Source organism: Gavia stellata, chromosome 4 (assembly GCF_030936135.1).
Source record: "Gavia stellata isolate bGavSte3 chromosome 4, bGavSte3.hap2, whole genome shotgun sequence".
NCBI lineage: Eukaryota > Metazoa > Chordata > Aves > Gaviiformes > Gaviidae > Gavia > Gavia stellata.
Window position 1 is genome coordinate 29,313,760 of NC_082597.1, and position 25,108 is coordinate 29,338,867.

General features: G+C 37.2%; 1 protein-coding gene across 1 annotated transcript in view; it reads right to left on the reverse strand.

Moving 5' to 3' along the window:
• MDFIC (MyoD family inhibitor domain containing) overlaps window positions 1–25,108 on the reverse strand; it is a 49,283-nt gene that overhangs the window by 15,647 nt on the left and 8,528 nt on the right. Inside the window, exon 2 of the mRNA XM_009808512.2 lies at window positions 22,379–22,510. Coding sequence (XP_009806814.1) covers window positions 22,379–22,510 — 132 coding nt within the window. The remainder of the gene's footprint in view (window positions 1–22,378; window positions 22,511–25,108) is intronic.

Consider the following 25,108-nt stretch of genomic DNA (forward strand, 5'->3'; position numbering starts at 1 on the left):
AAGCAAAATTGCGATAAACTTGGGTTAAGGGAGCCACATGAAGAATGGGGGGAAATGTAATAGGAGAGAAAAAGGTGTGGGAGAGAAGGTACAGACTGCAGTAACGGAAGTGAAGCTGCAGGTTGGTCAACCTGCCAGTCTTCAGAAAATAACCTGAGTGACAAGGTAGGGGCCCCCCCAACAATGAGCCACCACAGACCAGTATATTAGAGAAGAATAGGAGTATCCAGGTAACTAAAAACAATTTGAGCTTAAATTCGTAAAGATTATGGATTGCTGGGAAGAATATAACCAATCAAAATCTGGTTTTGTGGAGAAGGTGATCCAGCAATCAGAAGGAACATGCATGCAAACACCGCACAGCTGTGGCAAGCCAGAGTCTCCCATGCCCACATTCCTCAATTCAGAATCTCAATTTTAAAAATGGTTGTAATGGGCCAGTTAGGGCTTTAATGGCAACAAACTGAAATGGTCAAAGGAAAAAAATACAAAACCTGTCAAGGCAGGAATCTGCAGTGGCCTGGTTAAGACTCCAAGAGTACATTCTAAAGAGAGGGCACGAAACTTGACCATTCTTTGTTGAGCTACTGCATCATAAAGGAGTGTATTTTTAATAACATGGAAAATACATTGGCTATGTATTTGAAGTCTGTATCTAAAGAAAAGAAAATATGCAGGTTTTTTTTTATATAAAGCTTTGTAATAAAAAAGTAGTTTCCAATTAAATATTCTTGTTTAGAAAAAAAAATGCAGACTTTTTTTGAAAACTAATTAAACTATACACATAGTAATACAACCTGATTTCAAAACCAAAAAGCATCAGCCCAATCACCTCTCCTAATCAAAACACTACTGTATCATGCTTGGACATAAAGAGGTTTTCAGAGAGTCTAATCTTCAACTGTTTATAAATCTTATGTCAAGGAAAAAGCCCAGATTCTACCAAACACTCAGCTGAAGAGAGATTAGACAGTACCAGCAGTAAAGAAAAACAGTGCTGCAGTTCATTCTGTTTTCAGATTATTCACATCCATTTTCAGATGATTTCACGGCATAGCTTCGTATGTAGATTACACTGTGTCCAAGATAACAATACGTATAGATAATTATAGTTGGCTTTCTCTAAAAGAAACATCTCCACTGATCACTTCAGGTACAAGTGACCAAATTTTCAGACAAATACTACTGGGACACACGGACCAACATGGTCTGTAAAAAGACTCTCAGTTCTGAATTTGCCTAACACAGCCTCAATGCTTCCCTTTTATCAAGGATACTGATACCATTCTCAGATTGCTTCCTCCACCTGTCATAAACTTGTCCAGATTAAACTTCAGATAAATCTTGAACTTCAACTCCTGGTCATGTTCACAGGCCAAAAGAGATACTTTTCATAATAGTTTAAATACGAACTGGTTCATTTTTTTCTTGCCATTTGATTTTTTTAGTCACAGCAACTAAGATTTTAAGAAGACACCCTAGACTACGCACATCTATCTAGGTCAGAGTAACCTTGATTGAACCTACTTTACGAAAGTGGTAATTCTGTGTTGCAGGAAAGGGAGGGCTGGGGGAAACATTTATGCTTTAGCCTCCCCAAAGATGTTGCAGGGAAGACAGAGATCATACCCTTCTATTAACAGCAGTAACTGCTCGCGGATCTCCAAACCAACAGAGCAGGAGCACAGCACTGACACGTGAACAACTAACTGTTGTCCAAAACGTTTTCGATGGCAATACAGAAACCATCTCTCCTTTCAATTTTGCATTAGTGCTTGCAAAACGTATGAACAGAAGCATAAGCAAGGCACTTTCTGCACTCTGGAATTCCGTTTGTAGCATATATTCTGCTAACATTTCCAGACTATCATAAAAGCCCCAAAACAAGTTTTTAGGGAATTTTCTCCTACCTGAAACAGGATTCTTTAAAAGTATACGACCAGGAACCCCTCGTGTAGGACATCTTTCCACATATGTGCAAAACAAATTTTGTTACAAAACTAATCAAATCCTTCTGTTTTAAAAAGTCAGTGTAGACCTAACTACAGTCAAAAATAAAATCTTTACTCTCTAAAGTTCAGTGTTCATACCCACAGCTCCTCATAGCTTTATTTTCACTATCTCATTTGTACTATTGTACTATTAAGAACCGTGTTTTTCATGTTCTGTGTAACGATGCTTCCTCACACTGCGCCGCTGCCTACCGTTCCCAACTGTGGAGTGGTGCAGTTGCACCAGTAACCTAGAATGACTGGGGAGGGGTTAACCTTCCTCAATAAATAAAAGTAACAGACTATACTAAAAACTCTGTATGTCTGGACACACCAGTTTCTAAAACTGACAGTTATGACCTTTTCCAAGCCAGCTAAATTGGTGGTGGCAGCTTACAATTGTTTGTATATTTTTGATGCTTTGCTACAATACAGTAACTTGACAAATTATCCAAAATTCCATCTTCAAAATTAGGTGTGTTTCTGTCAAACGGTGGGTGAATGGGAAGTCTTGGGGAATCTAAACAGTCATTTGTGTTTGCTTTTATTATTATTTTTACTAAGGGATTTTTGGCAAAGAGGGTGTTTTCTTTGGGGTTTGTTTTTTTTTTTTTTAAAATAATCCTGTTCCCAAAGTACTCTTACTTCAGTCTTTTAGCATTAACATACAACTTTTTAGCTGACTGGCTTTACAGTATTCACATGTGATACACAGGTCAAATCAAAATGGAATAAAACCCCAAATGGATTAGTTATCTCAATTTAAATTTATTTTAACTTTATTGATAATTTTGCACTAGGGAGACTTGAATCTTATGGTTAAAACACACTTGAAACCAATTAGGAACCATATGACCGCATTCTAGCATAAAGAACAAAAGCAAGTGACAGTTCCAAGATTAAGCCACAACCACTCGGTTTAAAACAGAAATATTTTTACCTTATTTTTTAAAGGTTGTGTGTATCTTAAAAAAAAAAGGTGTAATATGGGGAACGACACAATGCTTCTTAAAACACAGTGATACCCAGGGACTCTCACTCTCTCTTTAATGATCCACTGCTCTCATTCAGCTGTCTTTCTTTTTTCAAATCTTTACATATGTGACAGCTCTCAAAAGTAGACCATAGACCATCTGGCATTTTCAGAGGTGTAACTTGTGCAAATTCAGCTCTACTGGGAACACAATGCTATCTTCTGCCTGCGTTATAAAAGATACAATAGAATGTAGAACTTATGAGTTGTTTTGAATTATTCATTTTTTGCCTGTATATTCAAGAAATTTTACAAACTCTGCATTTTGTACTACATAATCACATGCGTTAAAGGTACAAAGAAACTTTTTGACACCTCTTTTCTACAGAAAGATGGCATTTTGTTTGATATGTGAACATTCAGCGCCTGTTATATCATTCTAAACAGGCCGTGTGCTGCTACAAAAGATCCCATTTTACACCGTATGTATGAGCAAAAATTTTATTCTTGATATTCAGTAACTAATGCAATACACATCAAAATTTCAAATATGAGCTGGATGAACATTCAGCATCTTCAAATCAGGATGGCATTGGTCACTTACTATATGTTAAAGATTAAAAAAAAAAAAATTCCTCACACAACATAGAAATATTGTCATTTCTAACATCCACAATGAATAGTTTCAAATGTCCTAAGAAATACTGTGCTTTTTAGGTTAATATGTTTTTAATCTTTAGCAAAGCCAGTAGATTTAAGTCAATATTTTATATGGTGCTAACACTAGTGGATTTTCAATAAGAATGATAAATATTGGATTAATGATTCAATAGACTGAATCTTTTTTGATAGAAAACTAGCAGATAACATAGCTAGTAATAACTTTACATGAATCTGCTGCCTGTGGAAAAGCAATAAAAAGGCAATATATTGCTATAGTATATAATCTATTAGCGTGTTTCACTGCTTCCTTGTCATTGGTTTCCTTGCAAAGGGGGCCTTACTACAATAACTTCTGCTGTTATTTAACTGACTTCACATAATAATTTAATTGTGAGGTTACTATCTGGTGAATAAATATTCGAGTACTAAACATTTACTATGGCTTTGATGGTTTTGAAGTAACTATGCACATTCTCATTCAGACTGTAAAATCCTTAGCACGGTTTAAATGAATACGCACATATATATGCACACTGACAATACATTGTTTACACCTTGCAAAATAACAGCTATTCTTAGGAGAAAAATCCTGATGCATGCATTTAACAGAAAAATGTATGTCAACACAGGGGAACTCTCAACCAAAAGAGGACAGTCTAAGCTATCATTAGGGATTTTAGACAAAACAAAACCAAACATACACAGAATACAGACTCCTCCGAGTCAAAGTGAATCAAAAGAAAACATCAGGAGGGACATCAGAATTGAGGGAGCTAATTAGTAGCCTAATCACATCAAAAGCAATTCCAAAGCAGCTGATACAGATGCCTGTGGAGTTTGCTAGGCTGGCCAATGCCACCAATGGAAAAAATACTTTCCAGTTTACAGCCTGGGTCATCTGACTGCATACCCAGAGAGGTAAGAACGCTGTTTTTCTTCGTTTATGACACAATAGTTTATGACATCAGGTCAGGCCACAGAAGCAGTATTTTTGCAGGTGAACTAGGGAGGAATAAAAATGCACGACTCCTGGGTGTAAAAAAATATAAGCTTTGGGATTTTCAAATACTGAGAAAATACAAAGTATCACTTCAGTTCAAAACACCCTCCACAGTTGTCTGCCTTCCAAAACAGTCGTAACTACAGAAAGAGGATGAGCTCTTTTTAGGAAATACAAAGGTCCTGCTTGGGTCCATTAATGTTGAAAGCCAAGATCTACATGCTAATTTGCACTGGGGAAATTGTTTGATCTCAGTGGTAGCAGCTCCTACTCCCTCTGCATGGATCACACAGAAGAGACCACATGCAAGGGAGGTAAGAATCAGGCCTCTGTTTTTTGTCAGTACTTCTTTTGTAACACAAACTTAAGCTTGAGGGGAAAAATAAAGCATATGACAGATAGTCATGGATTGCACAGTAAAACCAGGGACTGCCTGGATTCTAGAGTAAAATTAAGGTGATTCCAAATTGCTTCTGGAAAAGACATAAATTCCTGAGATATAAAAGGCAACATTTCCAACTGACTAGCAAAAAATCTTACCTTTTCAAAAATATTACAAATTGTATGCATTCATATGCTCAATAAGCATAAAATTTCAGTGAAGCGTGGAAATCTCAAATATCTCAATCTCTCTCCCTCCCCACTTTTCTAACTAAAATCCTGACTAGTCTCTACATGGATCTTCAAACTACATCAATAGTTTTCTCTGCCTAGCTATCCAGAATATTAACATTCAGATTACAAGAGGTACCTCTGAGTCAACCTGTGAAGTGGCTTTTGTCAGCAATTATTTTTGAATATTTTCTAGGACATAAATAGCATATACTGCAGCTTCCGTATCACAGAAGGCATACATTAACTAAATAACAAGGTACCATCAAGGTACAATCTACCTTTTAAAATCAATTTTTTACACTGAATTTTTTATACCATGCTGACTTTACAAGGAAAACAAAGTACCAACTAACAGCATCAACCACCTTTTTAGAATTGCTTCTTGTAAGACATGAGGACATCTTCAAAATGAATACAATATGTTATTATGAAACAGGATGTCCTTTGTAATGAAAATACCGTAGTAAAATTGCTGGTACGAGTTTTACAGGACCCACACTGAGAACACTTTGTTAAAATACGTCTGAGAACACATCCAGGGAACACCAGGTGTAACAGAAATGGGGCTGGCAGGGGACAAAGGGAAAAGAGATTTTATTCCGGCAGCTCTCAGTTGGTGAAGGGCTGACGAGAATGGCAAACGCATGTGTGCATGTGCATTTATGGGTTGAGAAGGCGACACAAGGGCATGAGAAGGTGCCAGGAGTACTCTTAAATCTGTGCAAAGACACCTGCGGTGCCTTCCTTTGCCAGCACTGCAGGACCTTACACACTGTTTGAAGGGTTGCAGGAATTGTATAAAGATGTCTTTGACATACCCAGAAAGAAGCAGTTACCACAGGGAAGCATGAAAAGGGCTGGTAGCCAGAGGTTTACAAAGTTGATAGGCATTCCCACTGAAAATGTGGAGTGAATTTCTCTATTTACAAATCCTCTTTCCTGACATGTTTTTTCAAAATGAAGAAATGCCTGCTGATTTTTTTAATGACAGCAACAGCAAATTTTTAATCATTGCTGAACTGAGTAAATCCTTAACATTCTTAATTACCCATCTTTTAACAAGTATCTCAAAATCCAAATATCCTTTTGTCTTCTAACTACCATTAGATTAACAGCAAATTCTCCTTCTTTATCATACACAAATCTTGCAATCATTAGCAATGTTTTTGTGAGACTGAAAACATTGGCATCTGTGATAAACTTTGAAGATGATTTGAAAATTCTTGCTAGATCACAATATAGTTAGAAATAAAAATGATTCACATAACGCAATGATTGTTAAGCCACATCTATATTAAGTGACATATAGTTCCTGCTGTAGCATGCAGTTTTTCATTTCTTGAGAACAAGCTGTAGTAGCTCGCCATGAAAAATCCAAGAGAAGAGCCAAACACGAAACAGGACATTGTAGGTAACAGGCATTCAGACACCTGGGGAATAAATTTCTATATAAAACTGTGTTTAGAAGTGGGAAATTTTGCTCCAAGCTTTCCACTTGCAATATTTATCTATCCATTTTTCTCCTCATATGTTCTGCTAGAGGACTGGAAAAGAACTGCAGTCTATTTGCTCTTATGTTTCATAGCATTACAACTACTTACATCAGTGGCGATCATTGCACAGATGTGTGCAGTGGCAGATTAACTCATGTTCACCATTCCAACATTTCATGGTGTTTTACACATTAATCAGTTACTTCTGAAGGTGATTATTTTTTTTATTTAAGTTGAAATGCCTAGTTATTTCTTCCTATGTTTTCTAGACATCTGAGGCATGGTGATCATCTTGATTTTTATTGCTGTTGTTGTTATTGTTAAATCTTTCTTTACAATGCACTGTGGCTTATAGAAATTGAATATAAGAACAAAATAATACAAAAATTAAAAATCAGAGAATTAAGCTTTTTGTTAATTCTAAAGTGCTGAAAGTGATCCATTTCTAAAACAAATAATCAGTAATTTAGTAAATGTGAACACAGTCCCCAAAACTATAAAGGATACAAACGGGTGCCAACCCAATACAATCCCACCTCACCGAGGAACAGAATGCTTTGCTTCTGCAGCTTTCATTTTATAAGGAAGATTAATTAACCACTAGACTCAAAAAAGTAATCCAAGGTGTTGGCATGACAATTACAGCAGTTATGCAATTAGTACCTATTACAACATACGGTTATACCACTGCATAAAGACACACTGGTGTCCCATGGAACTTAAGACATTAAGTCAAATATTTGGAACAGTTTCGATGCCCCTCACCATTGTGTTACTTGTTCCCAAATCAAATAATAAACATCAAAGAGAAGCTACAAACAACAGGATATCGCTTGCTGCGTATTGCCTCATAAGCAGCACAGCAGGATGTACCAGACAGGAGAGATAACCTCGATGTCATTAACAGCCGTAAGCTGGGCAAGTACACAAACAGGTCCTCTTGGCTCCACCACCTCCTGCTCCCTTCCTGAAAACCCCAACAACCAGTGACAACTAGACAATGTTTCACTGCAAGAAAAAACATGGGATGGTGAGGCAAATAGCTTCTCAGCCTAGCCCTAGCCATTCACCTTTGAGTGAGACAATACTCAAAGGTCAGGTTTATTCTCCACTGACCATACATACTGAGTTTTCAGACGACAAGATGACAGTGTTCAGTTAAACTCATACAAATATACACAAAAACTGGCTGTAGTTGGTTTTAAAAAGAACACGAAGGCAAATGCTTGGAATGAACAATTCCCTTAATGTTCACTGCTCCCTTGATTTCTAGTCCTCCACTCATGTAAGTGACAGAATTTCAGAAGACTCCAAAAAGCGCTCCACCTCAAGTGTGAATCTGCTCTGTCTTTTGCCATCTCTGTAATTCTCAGTATTACTCAATGCTACTGTTAACAAAACTAACAAGATGCTGAAAGAAAAATAGGAGTAAAAACAGGACAGCAACAAAGAGACGGTAATGTAAAAAGGTAGAGGGAAGACACACAGAGAATCAGTACAAAAACAGTAATGCATACATTGATATCGGAGTTTCTGACCCCTTTGCTGCACTTACTTTCTCTCTACTTTTCTTTCTAGCAACCTAGAGCTGATGCATCAGGTGATACCAAGCACCAGAAAACCAAAGCCAGAAAGAGAAAACACAGCTGCAAGGAAAATGGAACAGGAGAAGCAAATGGGCAGTAACCACGAGGAACAGGCCAAAACTTGGGATTTTACATTATTAAAACAACAGTAGGGCAAAAACATCAAAAGAAAAAAGAGCAGAGAGCAACCACCCAGAAGAAGACAGCACTGGAGGGGAAGGAGACAGAAAGGGAAAAAATACATAGTGAGCTGAGCCACTTCAGTCTGTGAGGGCAGAAAAGAGTAGGGAAGAAGAAACAAAAAAATTCACAAGTAAAATCCCACTAGAGCTGAAGTATTGCTACGAATTTTACAAGTAAGAATTAAATGATAAATCACTAGTTGATATGCTATGAAATAAAACGAAGATAAACACATTGTACTTGCACAGTGATCTAGAGTTGAAGCACTAGTTCCCCTTCTGCTCGAGGTCAGAGAGGCTCCTGGAGCCCAGGCCAAAAATCAGCCACAGTGGCATGATGGAAAAGGGCAGTTCTGTGTCAGAAAGCAGGGAAAGGACTTGAGGTCCACAACAATACTTCTCGTGACCCAGCTTGTCTTTATGACAGACCGGACAGTTAGTAGACTGTCAGTGGGAAAAAAGAAGTGGAAATGTAATAGAGAGTGCAGCAAGTATCCATCTACTTCCCAATCTCGAAAAACCAAAGTGTGAGGAGAGAGACACACAACATGTATCCGCTCGGACAACATTAAACACACTGAGAAGGGTTAGTCTCTGCTATGGATGCCCTTGGGCTACAGGAATTCCCTCAGGGCAAGCAGGGTCTAGGAGATGGGCAGAGGACCCCCATCACCAATCCCACCTGGCCGCCATGCCCGGTGAGCGGGACGTCCCAAAGTACTCCAGGGACCCCAGTGCACCAAAGGATTTGGAAGTCCAGGCAGAGCTGCCATAACCAAAGCTGGCTCTTGGGCTGCTTTATGCCACTAACACAGCAGCTTGGCATCAGGATGACCCAGAAATGAGAGCTCTTTTTATTATTTTTAACCAATTGTTTTGGTGTGCCTCAAAGAGATATGGCAAAATCTCACCCAAAATGTTTTTGTGCAAGGTGTACAAATCAGGTTCTTGACGATATACCTTGAAAAGTCCTCTGATGAGCCTAAATTCTCTTTTTCCTTCCCCCTCACACCCTGAACCAGACTCAAAACTGCAAGCAGCCATGGAGTAAAGGCTGCATGTCTGCATCAGAGCTCACTGCCCTTTCCCTCCCCCACACCACAGGCAATTTAACTTCGTTTGACGCTAAAACAGTAGTTTCAGATGCTGAAGGGAAAAGCAATGACATATTTCAGAATGTAAAAATTTATCAACTGAGATTTGTGTGTTCAATTCGAAGCGGAATGTGCTTAATGCACAAAGGAAAATGTTTTTTACTTACTACTTATTTACCACATTCTACCAAGATGATCTAGGAAGTTCTCTTTCTGACTCAGCTGGACAAACCCACCCATCCCGGCCAAGCTCTCATACACGACCTCCATTATATGAATTCAATATAGTAAAACAAAATCTGCTAAATGAGTTTTTGCCTGCTGCTCGTGCAGACATCCCTTAGAGCAGTGCAAAAGTCAGATTGCTGACCATGCCTGGTGAAGACCAAACTTCCTGGAAAAACGATGCACTTAGTTTCCTGAAAGGAAACTAAGCATAAGCTGCTCAAACAATCGACAAGAAAGCTCTGGTATCTGAGCCACACAGTTATAAATCTGTCCTGCTAGAAAAATACAGTGTCACATCAGTGACCAGCAGCTACAAGCACAAAAATTCAGTGAAACAAATACATTAACACAAAGGAGAGTACCAGATTATCTGAAAAAACAGGTAAATTGCCTTAACGGCATGAAATTACCTGTACAACTCTTTTCTTTCATCCCACAACTGAGCTAAAACTCTGATTCTCCACTCCATTCATGAAACAAGACACAGATCTCTACGGAATTATTATGCTCAAACTATTTCAATATAGTACAGACCAGTAGCACCTGCAAGTCCTTATACTGCAGAACTGACTGAATAGCAGCAGAATACTGGTTTTTATCTCTAACATACAGAAAGGGAGTATTCTTATTTCAACATGTTTAAAAGCACTCAACATTACATATGGAATCATTTTTATTCTCTATTAAAAATATAAAAAATATTTCAACTTATAAAACTAGGTAATTTGACGCACTGAAGTTTATTTAGTTCACCTATTGTTTAAAAATACTTCTAAGCAGCATTTAAATTTGGACGAGGCCCATGCTTTGAATCAGTGCTTCTTCAAACAATGATCTTTTTTTCTGAAAACCTTTTGTTTTGTCTTACTTAGAAGACATACTTCCCTTTATTTGAGGCAAAAAAGAAAATCCTTCCATACATTAATCACAATTACCTTTTTTTAAAATGGAGTGCAGATAACAGCAGTGAAATCTGTGCTATATCATTATTCACGTAACTGAAAAGTGTCCATTTTTACATTTTAAAACACTTTGTTATAAGGTTTTGCAAATAAGCTGAAGGATTTCACAAGAGAGAAACAGTGTTTTAAGTGAAAGCATTAGAACTTACAGTTACATTCATCTTTTTGTCCTCCTACAATTCAAGAGCTTTAAAAAGTCACAGCTGAGGCAGCAACTCCCTCTTACCCAAAAAGACCCAAACTACAGCAGCAACCCTCGTCTCATAGCAAAGACAGCAACTACATCACACGCAAACAACCCTCCTTCACTGCTTGTACAAGCCTTCAGCCCCACAAAAACATTCATGTCATCATCAGCAACAGCAGCTCGACCAGGCTGGTGACGGGTGAGCCAAAATGCTGCCTCCATCCCTTTGTGCTGTGCAGCTGTTTCGTGCTTGGGAAACATCTCAGCCTCCCTTCTTGCATTTCTTGGCCTCAAACAGAAAAGCTCTTAGGAAACCATTCAAACAACTGCCAAAAGGGCAGAACTGCACTGTTTCTGATACATCCTTATCCACCCTACTAAAGATTCATGCCATCTGCCATTTTATTTGCGCTGCTGCCATAGCCCTGCCACGTGGAATTAATTCCAGCACCCTTTTCTTTACTGTTCCTTCAGTGTAACTAGCTACATTTTATTGTGCTGTATCATTTTCTTAGGCTGCTGGAATTAACAACTCACAATGGGAACATCTCCCTGCCACCTTATATTTAATTAGCGTTACGTTAATTTACACAAAATTCCTCATTCCGTACAGTGCGGTACTGCCGAGCCAAACTACTCAAAAAACATCAGTCACTTGTTTTTTAAAACATATTCTTTCTATTGGCATTCTCAGTTTTGAGACTTTAACTTTCATCTTTTGTCAGTAGCTACACACTAAGACCAGGTTAATTAGTTCTTTATTTTATGAAAATTTAAATCTGATGTAACCACATGACTCCAGAAGCTGATGTTTTCATAGCCTATTGTAATATTTAACAGGGTTGTTTTTTTCTTGAACACACAGTATCTTTTCATAATGTTTAATTTACTGTTAATTCTCCAATAGTCAAAATATTAATTCTAGTAAGAAGGTTCATTGCTATTTATAGAATAGCTTAAATGTTGATGTTAACACACTGAAGCTGAAATAAACAGGCCTTTATACTGAAGCCCTTTAAAAACATTTCCAGTCATGCTCTAAGCACCACCTTTCTGTCACCGCTTAGAGATACGTAACTGTAATAGCTAAAGAAGTGGGGAAACAGGAAAAAGGATTGTTAAACAACAAGAAGAGGGTGAGGGGGGACTAGAGAAAATTATGCAAACAGAAAAGAGAAAAATGGCTTAAAGACAGTAACTATAATAGGGATGGGTCAGTCTTTTCTCTCTCTTTTTACTGTATGAAATAAATATGGGAAAGAGGATACAGCAGAATTTATTAAGAATGAAAACAAACCTTCAGCATTCCTACAACTTTGATTCCACCACGATAGCCACCATTTCTCTACCATATCACCAATCCATACCCTTTACTTTCTTCCAAAATTACCATAATTCCTAAGGGTTTTTTTTTTTAAATAATCAAAACCTTGAAATGCCATCCCATTATAGTCACTGTGAAATGGATTTCCAACTCTAAGTCTAAATTTTGAGAGCAAAGTGGATCATTCTACAGGAACCTTCCCTGTGCTAATCAAACAAGTCTTCTCTCCTTTTCCATGAGGACCTGTTCCACAAATATCCAACAAAATATTGATAATGAGGGCTAAACTTCTTGCCCTATTCCAGCTATCCAAGCAGAATCCCTGTTGTGGATGCAGACATGTTAATGAAAGAAAGCTTTTGCCAGGTTATTTCTGTTGTTCAAGGAGGCAGCACAGCACAGCAAATGAGGTCTCTCCATTTAGGCTGTTCTTCTCACAGAGCTAGAGTAGCGGGTGCTCTGTAATACACAAACGGTCAAAACCAAACGGTGATTTATTTAAAATTAAGATTGAGTTTATTGATTAAATTGTAGAGAAAAGATTCCTCAGGCGTGACACTATCCTACAGATGGGAATCAGAAAATCAAGGGGAAAGAGAAGCAGATGAAGTAACAATCAAAGGAAAGGAAAAAGAAGAACAAGGGAGAAAAAAAGATAAATTTTATTACAATTCCTCCTTTAAAATGGTGTTGTGTGTTGGTTTTTTCCCTTCCATATCTTTTAAAAGGTAAACACTCTCTGATCTGTTGTAAGTATAAAACTCACACTAGTTTCAAGTTTCCAAGTCTTGATCCAGCACAAAACAGTTTACAGAATGGTTGTGATGAAGACTGTTAAAAAACATCTTTAAGAAAGATGTTTCAGCTTTAAAAAAAGGTCTTTATTACTACTTCAGATGCATGATCGTACTAGGTACTTTACAGAGTGACTAGTGTATAATCTGCTGAAAGAGCTATTCCCATATAAAAATATTTCTCAATATTGATTTTACATTATAAACATGATAGTGACTATTATGACTAAAAAGTCAGCACACAGTAAAAATATGTATTGAGGTAGGGCAATACGTTAGAAGGTCATAGTTACAAAGCAAATAGCTAGGAAATACTAAATTGTTAAATGTGCTGGTGTAATTTAATAAAATTACGTATATGAACACTACATGTGCGTTACCCAAAGTTAGCTCCGTATCCTGCCTCACCATCCAAATATTTTTTTTATATCACTTCTAAGAAAAACTCAGTTTGATGACTCAGATAAACCTTTCCAGGCAGGCTGATCCCAAATCTTCTCACCAAAACTTAATTCTGGAATTTTCAAAACTTCATTTTGAAATCCAAGCAAAAGGAGCATTGTTCACTAATCTCCTGTATTTCTGAACTGTACAGACCTGGAAGATGTTAACTCTGGTTTGACACTGCTATTACAGCCGATTTTGGTCAGCATAAGAATCTTTCATTGCTTTTCTGTTAAAATGTTAATTTTATTTTAACTTGCAACTTACAGAATGCAGTTAAAATACGCATCTACCAAAGGGAGATGGGAAAAGGCACCGGCCTTCTAACTGCCTAAGTGGTTTATTTTTGAAGAAAGATGTATTTCGTAGCTACCCAGACTTGAAGGCAGCCTTGCTCCTGCTGAGGAACAGGCAAACGGCTTGTGCTGTCTCTCAGGGGCAAAAACTTGCCCTGAAGGTCAAATCTGACTCATAGGCCACAGATTTTATAGGCTTGCCTAACAGTTTGCTCTACTTGACTTGTCTCAAAAGCAAACTTCATAACATTTTATGCAAACATTATACAACCTTAAGTCTGAGCTGTAAATCAATAAAACTCACTTCAACTTGAGGAACCTCTGCAACAAGAAATAGTCTCTTAGTTGAAATTCTGCTGTAATTAACATTAGCATTGCTAAATCTCACAATTTTCTCTAAACAAGTGTCATAATATTTATAGCTTCAGATTAAAGTAAAAACATGATAATCGGAGATATTGCATAGAATTTGAGGGAAGCAGGTTTCAAAGTAAAATCTAAGTCTCTCATTTTCATAGCTCCAGACCTAAAACTCAGAATTTGAAAGTTCTTGTGTTAGAATGCCATGGGTTTGCATTTCATTATCACAAATTTCAAGAGCAGTCTCCACACAAAACCATGCTTCTCACATGGCAGAACACCAGAGTTCATTTAAAAATAGTTAAGGCTCAGGTGGCAAATAGTTCATCATTCTCTTAAATCAAGCCTCAATATTTCTGGAGGCCTACCTCATCAGTATAATGAGTTAACAAAACTGGTATTAGAAATAGCCTGAGTGACCACAGCTGTTTGACATTTGAATGTTTTTCAAAGGGATCCTTTGCTTTTGGATCATGAAGAATTTTTTTTTTTAAAGGGAAAACAAAAAACCACCACCACCAAAACAACACACAAATAGGTCATAGGCTCCTGTTTTTCCTTGTACGTTACAAAAATACCTTCAGGGAAAGGCACTTGTGGGTACTTTTGCACTGGAGATATTACCAAAATGCAGTACAAGTAAGTAGTATTCAGACCTTTCTTTCCTCTGGATAGCTATTTAAAGAAGAAAAATGTTTAACCATAATTACTTTGCTAAACCTTCTACTGTGACCATGAGCCCCTCTTCATCTTTCACTTTTTTATCAGTAAATACAAAATTCAGAAGATTAAAAACTATTTTGGCTTTCTAAATTTTAAAGAATTAATACAATTATTTCGATGTACACACAATATACGGTACTACTTTTCAACTGTATAAACTTACTCCAAGCGTTCCACAGACGTGACAGCTAATAAAATAAAATTTAAAAAGATAAAAACTAAGAGAATTTTTGCCATGGTTTAAGTTCAAGACATTTTTCCCAGAAAACAGGTTCCTAAAAGTACAACTTGCATGACAACACTTTCACGCACTTTGTAATTTGGTGTTTTCTTTGCTAAAAATGGCTAACTGAATACCGTTAGTACTAAAAATAGCAGACTGAAACCACACTGAATCACTGGTTTTGTAGTATAATATTTCATGTACAACGCAGTCAGAGTTTTATTACTCTTCCTCTTTAAGGAACCACTACAAATATATTGTACTTTTTCCCCTATACAAGGAACTAATCAGGAAAAGAATATAAATATTCTTTCCCATCTAGGCATAACAGCACATTAATTCTGAGACAGTACCAATACAACGAAGGAAAATACTCTGAAATTAAGATACAATTTACTTCAGGCTCAAACACAGCAAGCATAGTAATCTTAACATTACTCGAAGAATTTCACCTTTGTCTAGTACTGATGATTACTGCCATCCAAACTCCCTCAGCCTCAGACCATAAATTCAGATGATGCTCTGAAAGTCAGAAGTGAGGTAAAACAGAAAATGAAAGGCTCCAGGTAATTCTGGCTCCTAGTGATATGCAGAATACATGCATCTATCCTATGGTCATCTGTTGCAGTTTAAAGTTCTCACTGAAGTTTGACTACTGTTCTGTAAGTGGATCAACAATAGCAAGAAGTTTATTTTTCCACATGGAGTTACTACAGAGTATACAAATTCCTTGCCTATCACAGTCCATCATCAACTGCATTGCTTCAAAACTGAGTCGAAGGGGAGAGGCTACATTGAAAACATCTGCATCCCACAGTAGCTCTGTTTACAAGTAAGGGACTAACTTCAGCAACAGTCGGGTCATTCCACAGGCGACTTCTGTAAACACAGAAGACCTGGTCTTAAACTCCAAAGACTGTAACTGTAAGGATACAGCTATCTGTGAAGATGCCTCTCTGCCCAGGAGAGGGTTAAATGAAAATGCTATGGTTGTGCAACAATGGGGTGTGAAATTCCTTGGATGTCAAATTGTCTCAGCTGAGAGGTTTGATCCCAGAAATTCTTAGGAGAAATCAAAATGGCAAGAAGATGGATACACTTTCAGCAAGAAAAGGCCTATCTTTCTGCACAAGTCTTCCAAGTAGAGACAGGAAAGAGTGAATCATCATCAGCCATTAAAAAAAGGGAGAGGGAAATCTAAACAACCCCAGCTGAATCATCAAGACTCAGGTGAACAGTAGCAAAGGTGAGCTCCAGTTGCATACATGTGTACCAGCTGCAAACTCTGATTAGTTCATTTGGAATACTGAAAATGTTTGATCTCTTGGTACCCTGATAGCAGCGACTTCTGATTTCTCGTTTGCATTTCTCAGCCTACTGCAAGAGCACTATTAGTCATTCTTCTCCCCAGCTTCAACTGGTACACCATCAGTAGGAGTAAATCCATGGGTCTTTCACAGGCCCTAGTACTTCTGATGCACAACACGCCAGCCTGCTTTCAAGCCAACTAAATTCCAAAATTTTCTTAAGCAGCATCATTTTCACTATCACCTTTATGAGCTGCCTTATCTTGACTGGCATCACTACTCCGAATACGCTGTACAACATAGGTATTGAGCTTTTTTCCAGTTTATATAATCAAAGTTGTGTTTCACTACTTAATAGCTGAAAACCTGTCCTGGTGTAACCCCAGCAGGCAGCTATGAAGAAAATTAACTCCTTCTCAGCCAAAACCAGTACAAAACTATTATAATATATCACATTATACCCCCTGTGTTGTGCTAAGGGAGCTAGCTGATGCACAGTATTTTTAAAGAATGTTTTCAAAAATGAATGTGTTGTCAGCCATCTTACAACTGCTTGGGAAGAAGTTAAAAACCCATCAGGCTCCTCAATAGGCATGAGAAGAGTTTGAGGACTTTTGGAACAGAAGTAGTAAGGGATCTGCCACATCGGGGGAAGAAACAGAAGTAACCCAGGCTAGGTGTCTGCTGGGGAAAGGATTAGAAAATCTCTCTGGCAGAGGAGTTCTCACAGGGAGGTCCTTCACACCTCCATTACTTCTACTGCTCCATTCCTCAAAGATTTATCTTTTTTAAAAAAAGGATCTAAATATCAAATACTGCATTCCTGTACTTAACTGTTGAACTGACTAAAGCTCTGTTCATTCATAGGCTGACACTTTTTTCACAGCCAGATAAAGTGAATACCTAGGTATATTTGGAACATTGTACACAAATCGCTTGTGTAACTAAAAGAATACACCTTTCAGACTCAGCAATATGTTTTGAATAATTTCCATTAATCTATTCTGCATGATTTCTGTACTCACACACTCAGTTACACTGCAAGACTACTGTATCTGTCATACTTTCCAGCTTTGAAGAGAACCACTTTTCTCAAGCACTTTGCACTATTTTTTAGACAGAATGAACACAGTCATCTGAAATCACAATAATTTTAAGATGACTATGCACTACAAATTAGCCAAGAAAAGATATTTGGATTAATATAAAACAAAAAGGACAGTTCTAACAGCAGATCATCTTTTTGGGAAAGAAGTCCCAAACCCAAACTGCATAATTTAAACTACAGAAATCACTCACTCACTTAGCCAGTAGGAAAAGGAAATCTCCAGGCATTAAAATTAAACAAATAGTCATGTAGTGTAAAAATGTCAACATAAAAATACAGAAAACAAAAAGCTAAAAAAAAATCTAGGTTTATATTTCAATAAAACAAAACACAATAAAAGGAGAATGTAGTAAATAAAGTAGTGGGCACAAGAAGATGCAAAATTGTTTAATCCCCACAGAGCTGAATGAAGCATCCCCTTTCTCTGAAGAACCAGTCTTATCAGGAGGGTGTTTCATGGAGGAGAAAGAGGCAATTGAAGCTAGGAAATGATGGATAGCAATGACCTTTCTATCTGTAAAACATGGGCATATTTTAGGTATTTAATCTTGAGAATTGGATTATTATTAATCAATTATTCATGACAATTTGAATCTATGGTAGATGTTTTTTGTTTTCTTAAATATCACATAGCTAAGGTCCTGCTTGAGAACAGGAAAGGAGATTAAATCCTCACAAGCAAATAATGTTCAAGACTGGCATTTTCTTCCCTCCTAAACATTCCTTCCCCTGCATAACAGCACACATTGATGATAACCTAGTACCCTCTGTAAAAATTCTGCCTAAATATTCTGAAATCCACCTTTATAGCCTTTTTTTTTTTTTTAAGAGGGCAAAAAACCAACCCTACCTTTCCCAAAGAACAAAGCAAGGCATTGTGGTAATGTGGAGCAGCAAAAGCTCATATGGCTTCATTCCTATAGCCACAGGTTACCCTGCTGCATGTTTTAACATCCACTCTTCCTCACTTGCCAAAGGTGAGTGATAACAGAAGCAGAACATCTCCATTACAGGCCACCAGATCATACAATGAAAATAAGCAGAAGGTGTTTGCAGATATTTAAAATGCACTGCTGAAAAAGAAGGAAAAGCAGATGGAGCTATTCTAAGGCCAAGCCCTTTTGAAAAGCAGAACCTCTACAGCCTGAAATAAAATGCAAAATATGTGTGCATCTGTGAAGGGAGAGGAATAGGTCCCAACATTGCCTTGAAGAATACCCGAGATGAAAAACCTAAAGTTATCCCACTTTGGGGGAATCACTATGGAAAAGAGACTCTCCCTTACTCAGGTTCTAAAATTGAGGATATGGATAGCAATGGCCACCTTGTGAAGAGTAAGGCCAATTTAACACACCTAAAACCACCAAATATTTGGCAGTTCTTCCTTTTCTCAAATATTCCATTAAAAAATGTACACCTTATTTATAGTCTAACTGAACTTGCAGACATTACATCTAGTTATCCCTTTGCCTGTTACAGCTGAAGAATTGTTGTACGAAATTTCTGTTTGTTGTGGTATCATGCTTCTCAGGGACTCGGCAAGCCCCTCTTTATCCTCCTTGTTAACACTAAACAGATTGAACTCCAGGAGTTTTTCCACAATAAGGCGTGTTTTCAACTACTCCAGTCATTCCTGAGATACTTGTGGTTCTCCCCTGACCCTTCAACTGAACACAGTATTCCAGTAACAGTTATGCAAGTGCATTAACAATTAATGCGGAAATGTAATATAAGCATTTTCTTCTTATTTAGCTCTCCCCTGTTTATATGTCAGTATACAGTAACCTTTTGAAGCAGCGGTGCACTGGAAGCTAATATTCCTCTACCATGACTCTCAAGCTCTTTTCAAAAACGATTAATTCCTTGGTTGAAGCTTCCCATAAGATTACCCATTTACCCAGGATATTATGAACGTTTTCATTTGCGGGGAGAAGGGATGCTCCGAAGGAGGTGGGGAAAGGGCTGATCTGGGGGATCTCATCATCTAGAGATTAAAAAAAGGGGGCTTGAGAAAAGGACTGCAAGGGCAGGGCAAGGTGAATTGAAAACATCTTACTGTGGAAAAGAGGGGCAGCATTTTAGTTTATTGATGTTGCCTGGTAAACTGAGTTCACAAGTGCACATGAGAAATCATACATAATGAAGTCATTACAGAGTCTCTAACACTGGATTCCGTTGTTGGTGTGCCAATAAAACTGACTGATTAATCTACTTCCATATAACAGCAGGATAAAACAGCTGCAAACAAGAAAAACATTGGAAATTAAATGCTGGAAACATTTATAAAGTGAAAACTAAGGCTAACACAAATAGAGTATGCATCAACTGTGGGGGTGGAAGACAATCTGTATTGGAAAAAAAGAAACTGAATCATTAGGATAGGGGTGAATGGTTGTTAATACCTGAGAAAACTGAAGTATGCCCTGTCTAAAGCAATTTAAAGAAACCATTTTAAAATAGACTGTAATGATCCAAACACTGTTTATTTCTAACCACAAGCTTCTTTTAATATGCAATATTCTGCAAACTTTAGTCTAGCAGGGTAATAGATCTGGTTGAATCACAGTCATTCTGAGCTATGATATTTGTTATTTAAGGTGAAATACCTAAGTAATGTTTGTGATAAACAAGTATCTCTTTGCTCTACTTGTTCTATTTTTCAAACTTCAGTTACTAGGTAGATCAAGTTGTAAAACTTCTGCAAACTGCAAGAAGTACTTGTAATTGAGCCAAACACTGTTCCTCAATTTTTTTTAAGTAGAACAGACTTCCCTACTCATAGCCACAGTCCAAAAAAAAAAGAAGAAAAAGAAGCAGCTTTAATTGCATCATTTTTGTTTCTCCCATCTAGAAGAGTAATATTAAAGGTTAAAAAAAAAAAAAATCATGAATTTGAAACAAAGAGAGGATTGCCTCATAGCAGCTACTCAAACATGTCTCATAATAAAACCACTACTACACAAAACTCAATTATTAAGACTAGGAGTTTTAGAAACTTCCAGCTTTCATCTAAACTTGCTTTTCACAAAGTCAAAAGGTAAAACTGCTAGTGACTCCAGGAGGAGCACAGTTATGCACACTGGAGCAGTACATTATACCTCAAAATTTTATCCTATCTTTGCCCTTTTTCCTGTTACTTGTTTAATTCAGCAACAGATAACCCTCCCATCACAGAGACATATAACTGCATACAACTGTCAAGTCACTTTACCAGGGACTTGCACAATCTGCTGCAATTTCTACTATAAGTTGAAATATTTACCTTTTTCTCTCCCACTTCCCCAGTGCAGCCACTATAGTATGTCCTCACAGTGAACAGATTAGAGGAAGCATAGCAGCACCCTACTGTCCTTGGTCCCTTCCTCCATAGTTCAGGCATGCCGCTAACTGGTACCAAATAAATGTGCTTTCCCGTGGGTCTGAGAATAAGGAAGCCTCTAGGAAGAGGGAATAAAGAGGCCACTCCAAAAACAGCGGATGCCATGCACACCTTCCCATGCCCTAAACACAAGCACAAAGCAATTGCTTGTCCAGGGACAGTTAGGTTTAAAATAATCATCTTTTGGAATTAGGTAAACTCTCAAACTGTGAAGGAAAATTCTTCCTCTTTATAGCCCCCTAAGAATTATTTTTAAATTTTCAGATAATTATCCAACATGCTAAATTCAAGTTTTCCTGTAAAGGATCTAGATAACTATTCAATACATTAAGGATATAAGTATTTACTGGGTTTCATTATTTAGAAAAAAGTATTAACTAAAATTTGAAAAGAACTTCAAATGCTAACACAAAGTTCAGGAGAAGTTGATTGTATAGATAAGATTTTAAAAAAACAAACCAAAACAAAACTAAAAAGAAACAGGTAACTCCAGAGAAAATCACCAGTTATAGCAACAGCAGGTTCAGAAATATGAGTTTACCCCCCTGTGTATCGCGTAGTACGTGTGCACTGTAAAGACAGGCTGACCCTGAAGTGTGTGGTCAGACAACGATCTCAGAGATCTGGAGCACCACTCAGCATTTAGTCCATTTGCTTTCTGAATACACCCTATAATTAGAGAACAGTTTCTCATGCTGCCCCTCCCTTGAGTAACTAACATTTAAGCATTCACAGAATTTTAAAGTAGTATTAGCTCTGGCAGTTGACAGAAATGTTTTCACCTCAGGAGGGTGCAATTGTGGGCAGCATATGATCTTCAATTCAAGACAGAAAAATGGGAATAACCTTGCATACCTTTTTATGTTCTGAAGCATCCAAGACATACACGAGGAATGTGGACTTGTAAAAACTAATTTAAAAAAAAACCACAATTCCACAGCACTTAAGGCCTAAAACCTTGTCTTACAGCATTCTTCTAGTTTTGAAAGGACCTAGCTACTTTAGGATTCAAACCTCTTTATAATCTGACCAGTACTCAGTCTATCTAGAAGCAACTGATCTCAGCATTGTTTATTCTGCCACTTAAATGTATAACCTGAGAAATCAAAGGCAATGACACCTAGCACAGTTGCATACTGCAGCTCATGTGCCTACTAAATATACAGATCCCATTATGAATGATAAGAGAAGAATATAACATTAAGGCTTTAAAATGTAGATGCTACGGAAGTCTGTATTATACTGCACCACTCAAATCACACCTTTCTTTGAACTTGTTGCTTATGCATGCTGACACGAGTCATTCCGGGAAATAAATTTGGTAGACATGTATTACAGTTGCAACACAATTGCATTTGACACACATTTAACTGAGTCAACAGGCAGTATCCCGTTACACTGCGAAAGCAAGCCTAAATGGCAGCAATTTGTTCTGGAAATACTTACTTCTGATGAGTTCACCATCAGCGCGATTTCCCCAGACGGACTGGTCTTGTATCTCTGGTTGTATGCTTTGGTTTCTGGAAGGCTGTTTTATGTCTTTATCTCCTGCCGCAGTATTCTCTTGGTCAGTTTTTTCTAAATCAAAAGAAATTTTAAGATATTAGTTTCTATGGTATTTTTCCTCTATGTGAACAAAACTGATCTTTGAAAATTAAAAACAAGAGAGCATAAACTATAACTTGTCTTAGCATCTCATGTAGTTTCCTTAGCAATAATTCCTAATAAAACTGATTTTCAATTTGTTTTCTTGTCCAGATCAAAATAATTCCTCTTTAAGAAAGTCTGTTAGCCATATTGTGTTTAATCGTACAAAATAATACTCAGCAGCTTTTGTAACAAGTTACAGTTGAGTTTGTTTATATTTAGTTACCTTCCACAAAATGTTCAGATAAAAATCTGAATCGCTTTGTCACACAAAAAAACATTATTTTTTTGCCCACGTACATGTGACTCTGGCATATGAAAGCCACAAAAATTCCACAGAAGCCTGTTCTCTATTATTTACAATTGAACACATAATTAAAGACAAATATTGTTGAAACTTCCAAACTGATTAGTACAGAAATTCAGAAGATTTATTATAACACAATTACCTACTTTTCATTTAAAAAATAGCCTTTTAAAAGCCATTCCCGGGTAAAAGTCAATGTTTAGCCTATGATGAAAGGAAAAATGATTTCTTCTCTCCAAGTATATACAAGATGCAGGGAAACTTCCACGGTAAGGTTATTTGAGGGATATTTAACCTTATTTCACAAGATAGCAGATCTTGTTGTTTTGATGATTTTGCCAGTTAACACATGCAGACCTGCATTTTCTCAAACCACCTAAGTGACGGCTTTCATTTTTGCTGTTACTAATGTTTTAATAGCCAAATTCACACACACAAATCTTTCTGTTCTTGATTGCTACAGGTTTTTCCCACTGGCATTCAAGGAAACATTTCTAAATCTGGAATTACTTTGTTCATTATTCACAGTGACAGATTATCAGTTTATATCACTTACTTGAGGGATCTGTAAAACACTAAATATTTTCAGTCTCGAGTATTTTTTGAGTATGCGTACAACATTTAGTATTTACAGTAAATCTAAACAAGCAACTGTTGAAAAGTCTGTTAGCTCTATTTATTTGTTTCAAACAAGAGCATGTTTATAAACCACTTATCACAATGTAAGGATACCATACCCTCTAGTAAAGCAATGATTCCAGTCCTGAGACACAGAAAAATCACTTATTGCTACTGCAACATATTAAAGGTTAGTTTCTTTATGTAACCAACAGCAGTTTGATTTTAAATCCTAACTTTCTGCCTTTGTTATCCACCCTATTAAACTGAGGCATTGAACATCACTCTAAATAATATATGCCATATTGTACGTACAGTCGCATGTGCCTTCAAGCACTGCTGCTCCCCTTCTATTAATTTCTACCTCTGAAACATATGACCCAGCTACCTCTGTGGTACTTATCTCTCAGCCCTCCCTACCATCACCATTTCTTCAACAACTTGCCAGTATTTCCTCAAGCCCATCCTGAGATGAACTGTTTCACTGGGATTGCCATAAAGTTACTGAAGTGACTGGGAAGATATCCATTGACTTCAATGAGTTTTGCATCTTGCCCTAATGAATTAACCTCAACTAGATATTTATCCTATCAAAAAAACCACCCAGATTTTTTCAACCCCTTTGACAGACATTATATCCAAATTCTTTCTACCTGGTATCTATCAGAAACAAATCCAACTGTATTGAAGTATGATGATTTTGCCTGTGCTGTTAGGTATTAGGTGCAAATGTGTTTCAAAAGTGTTTGAAAAGTGCCCTGAAATAGACTGAGTGAAAATAAGTAGTGTCCTGGAGAGAGCTAGTGTAAAAGCACTCTGCTTTCCACATAGGGTAAGCTTAAATGAGCTATTTTAAGAGATTTTGCTCTTAAATTACTTTACTGCAGTAACACCACCAAGATTACAACAATATCTACCCAGCAGTGGTAATACAAAACTGCAGAATTACTGTATACAATTTTCTTGTATAGGATACGACTTTGCAGAGCCCTACTATTTCATGTAGTAAACAATGAACCGCTCTAAGGAAACATTAATGTTAGTATTATGGGGCTCTCAGTGTTCTAGATTACATTTTGATCAAAGAAATCTGAAGAAGTGCAGAATACAATCAGTCATCATTATTCATAGGAATTTAGTTTTCATTCCTCTGAATGTTTTCAGTTCAGTATCTTTTTTTTTTTTTAACTAAGTAGGTTTTATATGTATTATCCATGTTTACTTTTATTATTCTAGCTGGATATGGTAAACGGCAAGTCAAAACCATGTAAACAATATTAACAGTTAACAAGAAAGACGTAAGAGGCACTATTAAAAAGCAAAAAACCCCAGTGTTGCAATTGAACACCAAACAATTTTGATAGGAAGTTTACAAAAATTAACATTAATTGAGTACCTGTTCTTTGATCTATTGAATTCACGTGAAGACTTCCCCATGAATGCACATAACAGAAACTTACACCATTAAACATGTATTTGGTATCTTTGCACTCCAGAATTACCCACTGGAGCAGGTCCCCTGGCAGATGCTGCTGTGGGTGTGACGGGCTGACCGCGGGCAGCAGCCAAGGACCATACGGCCACTCCTTCCCTCCCCAGCCCCC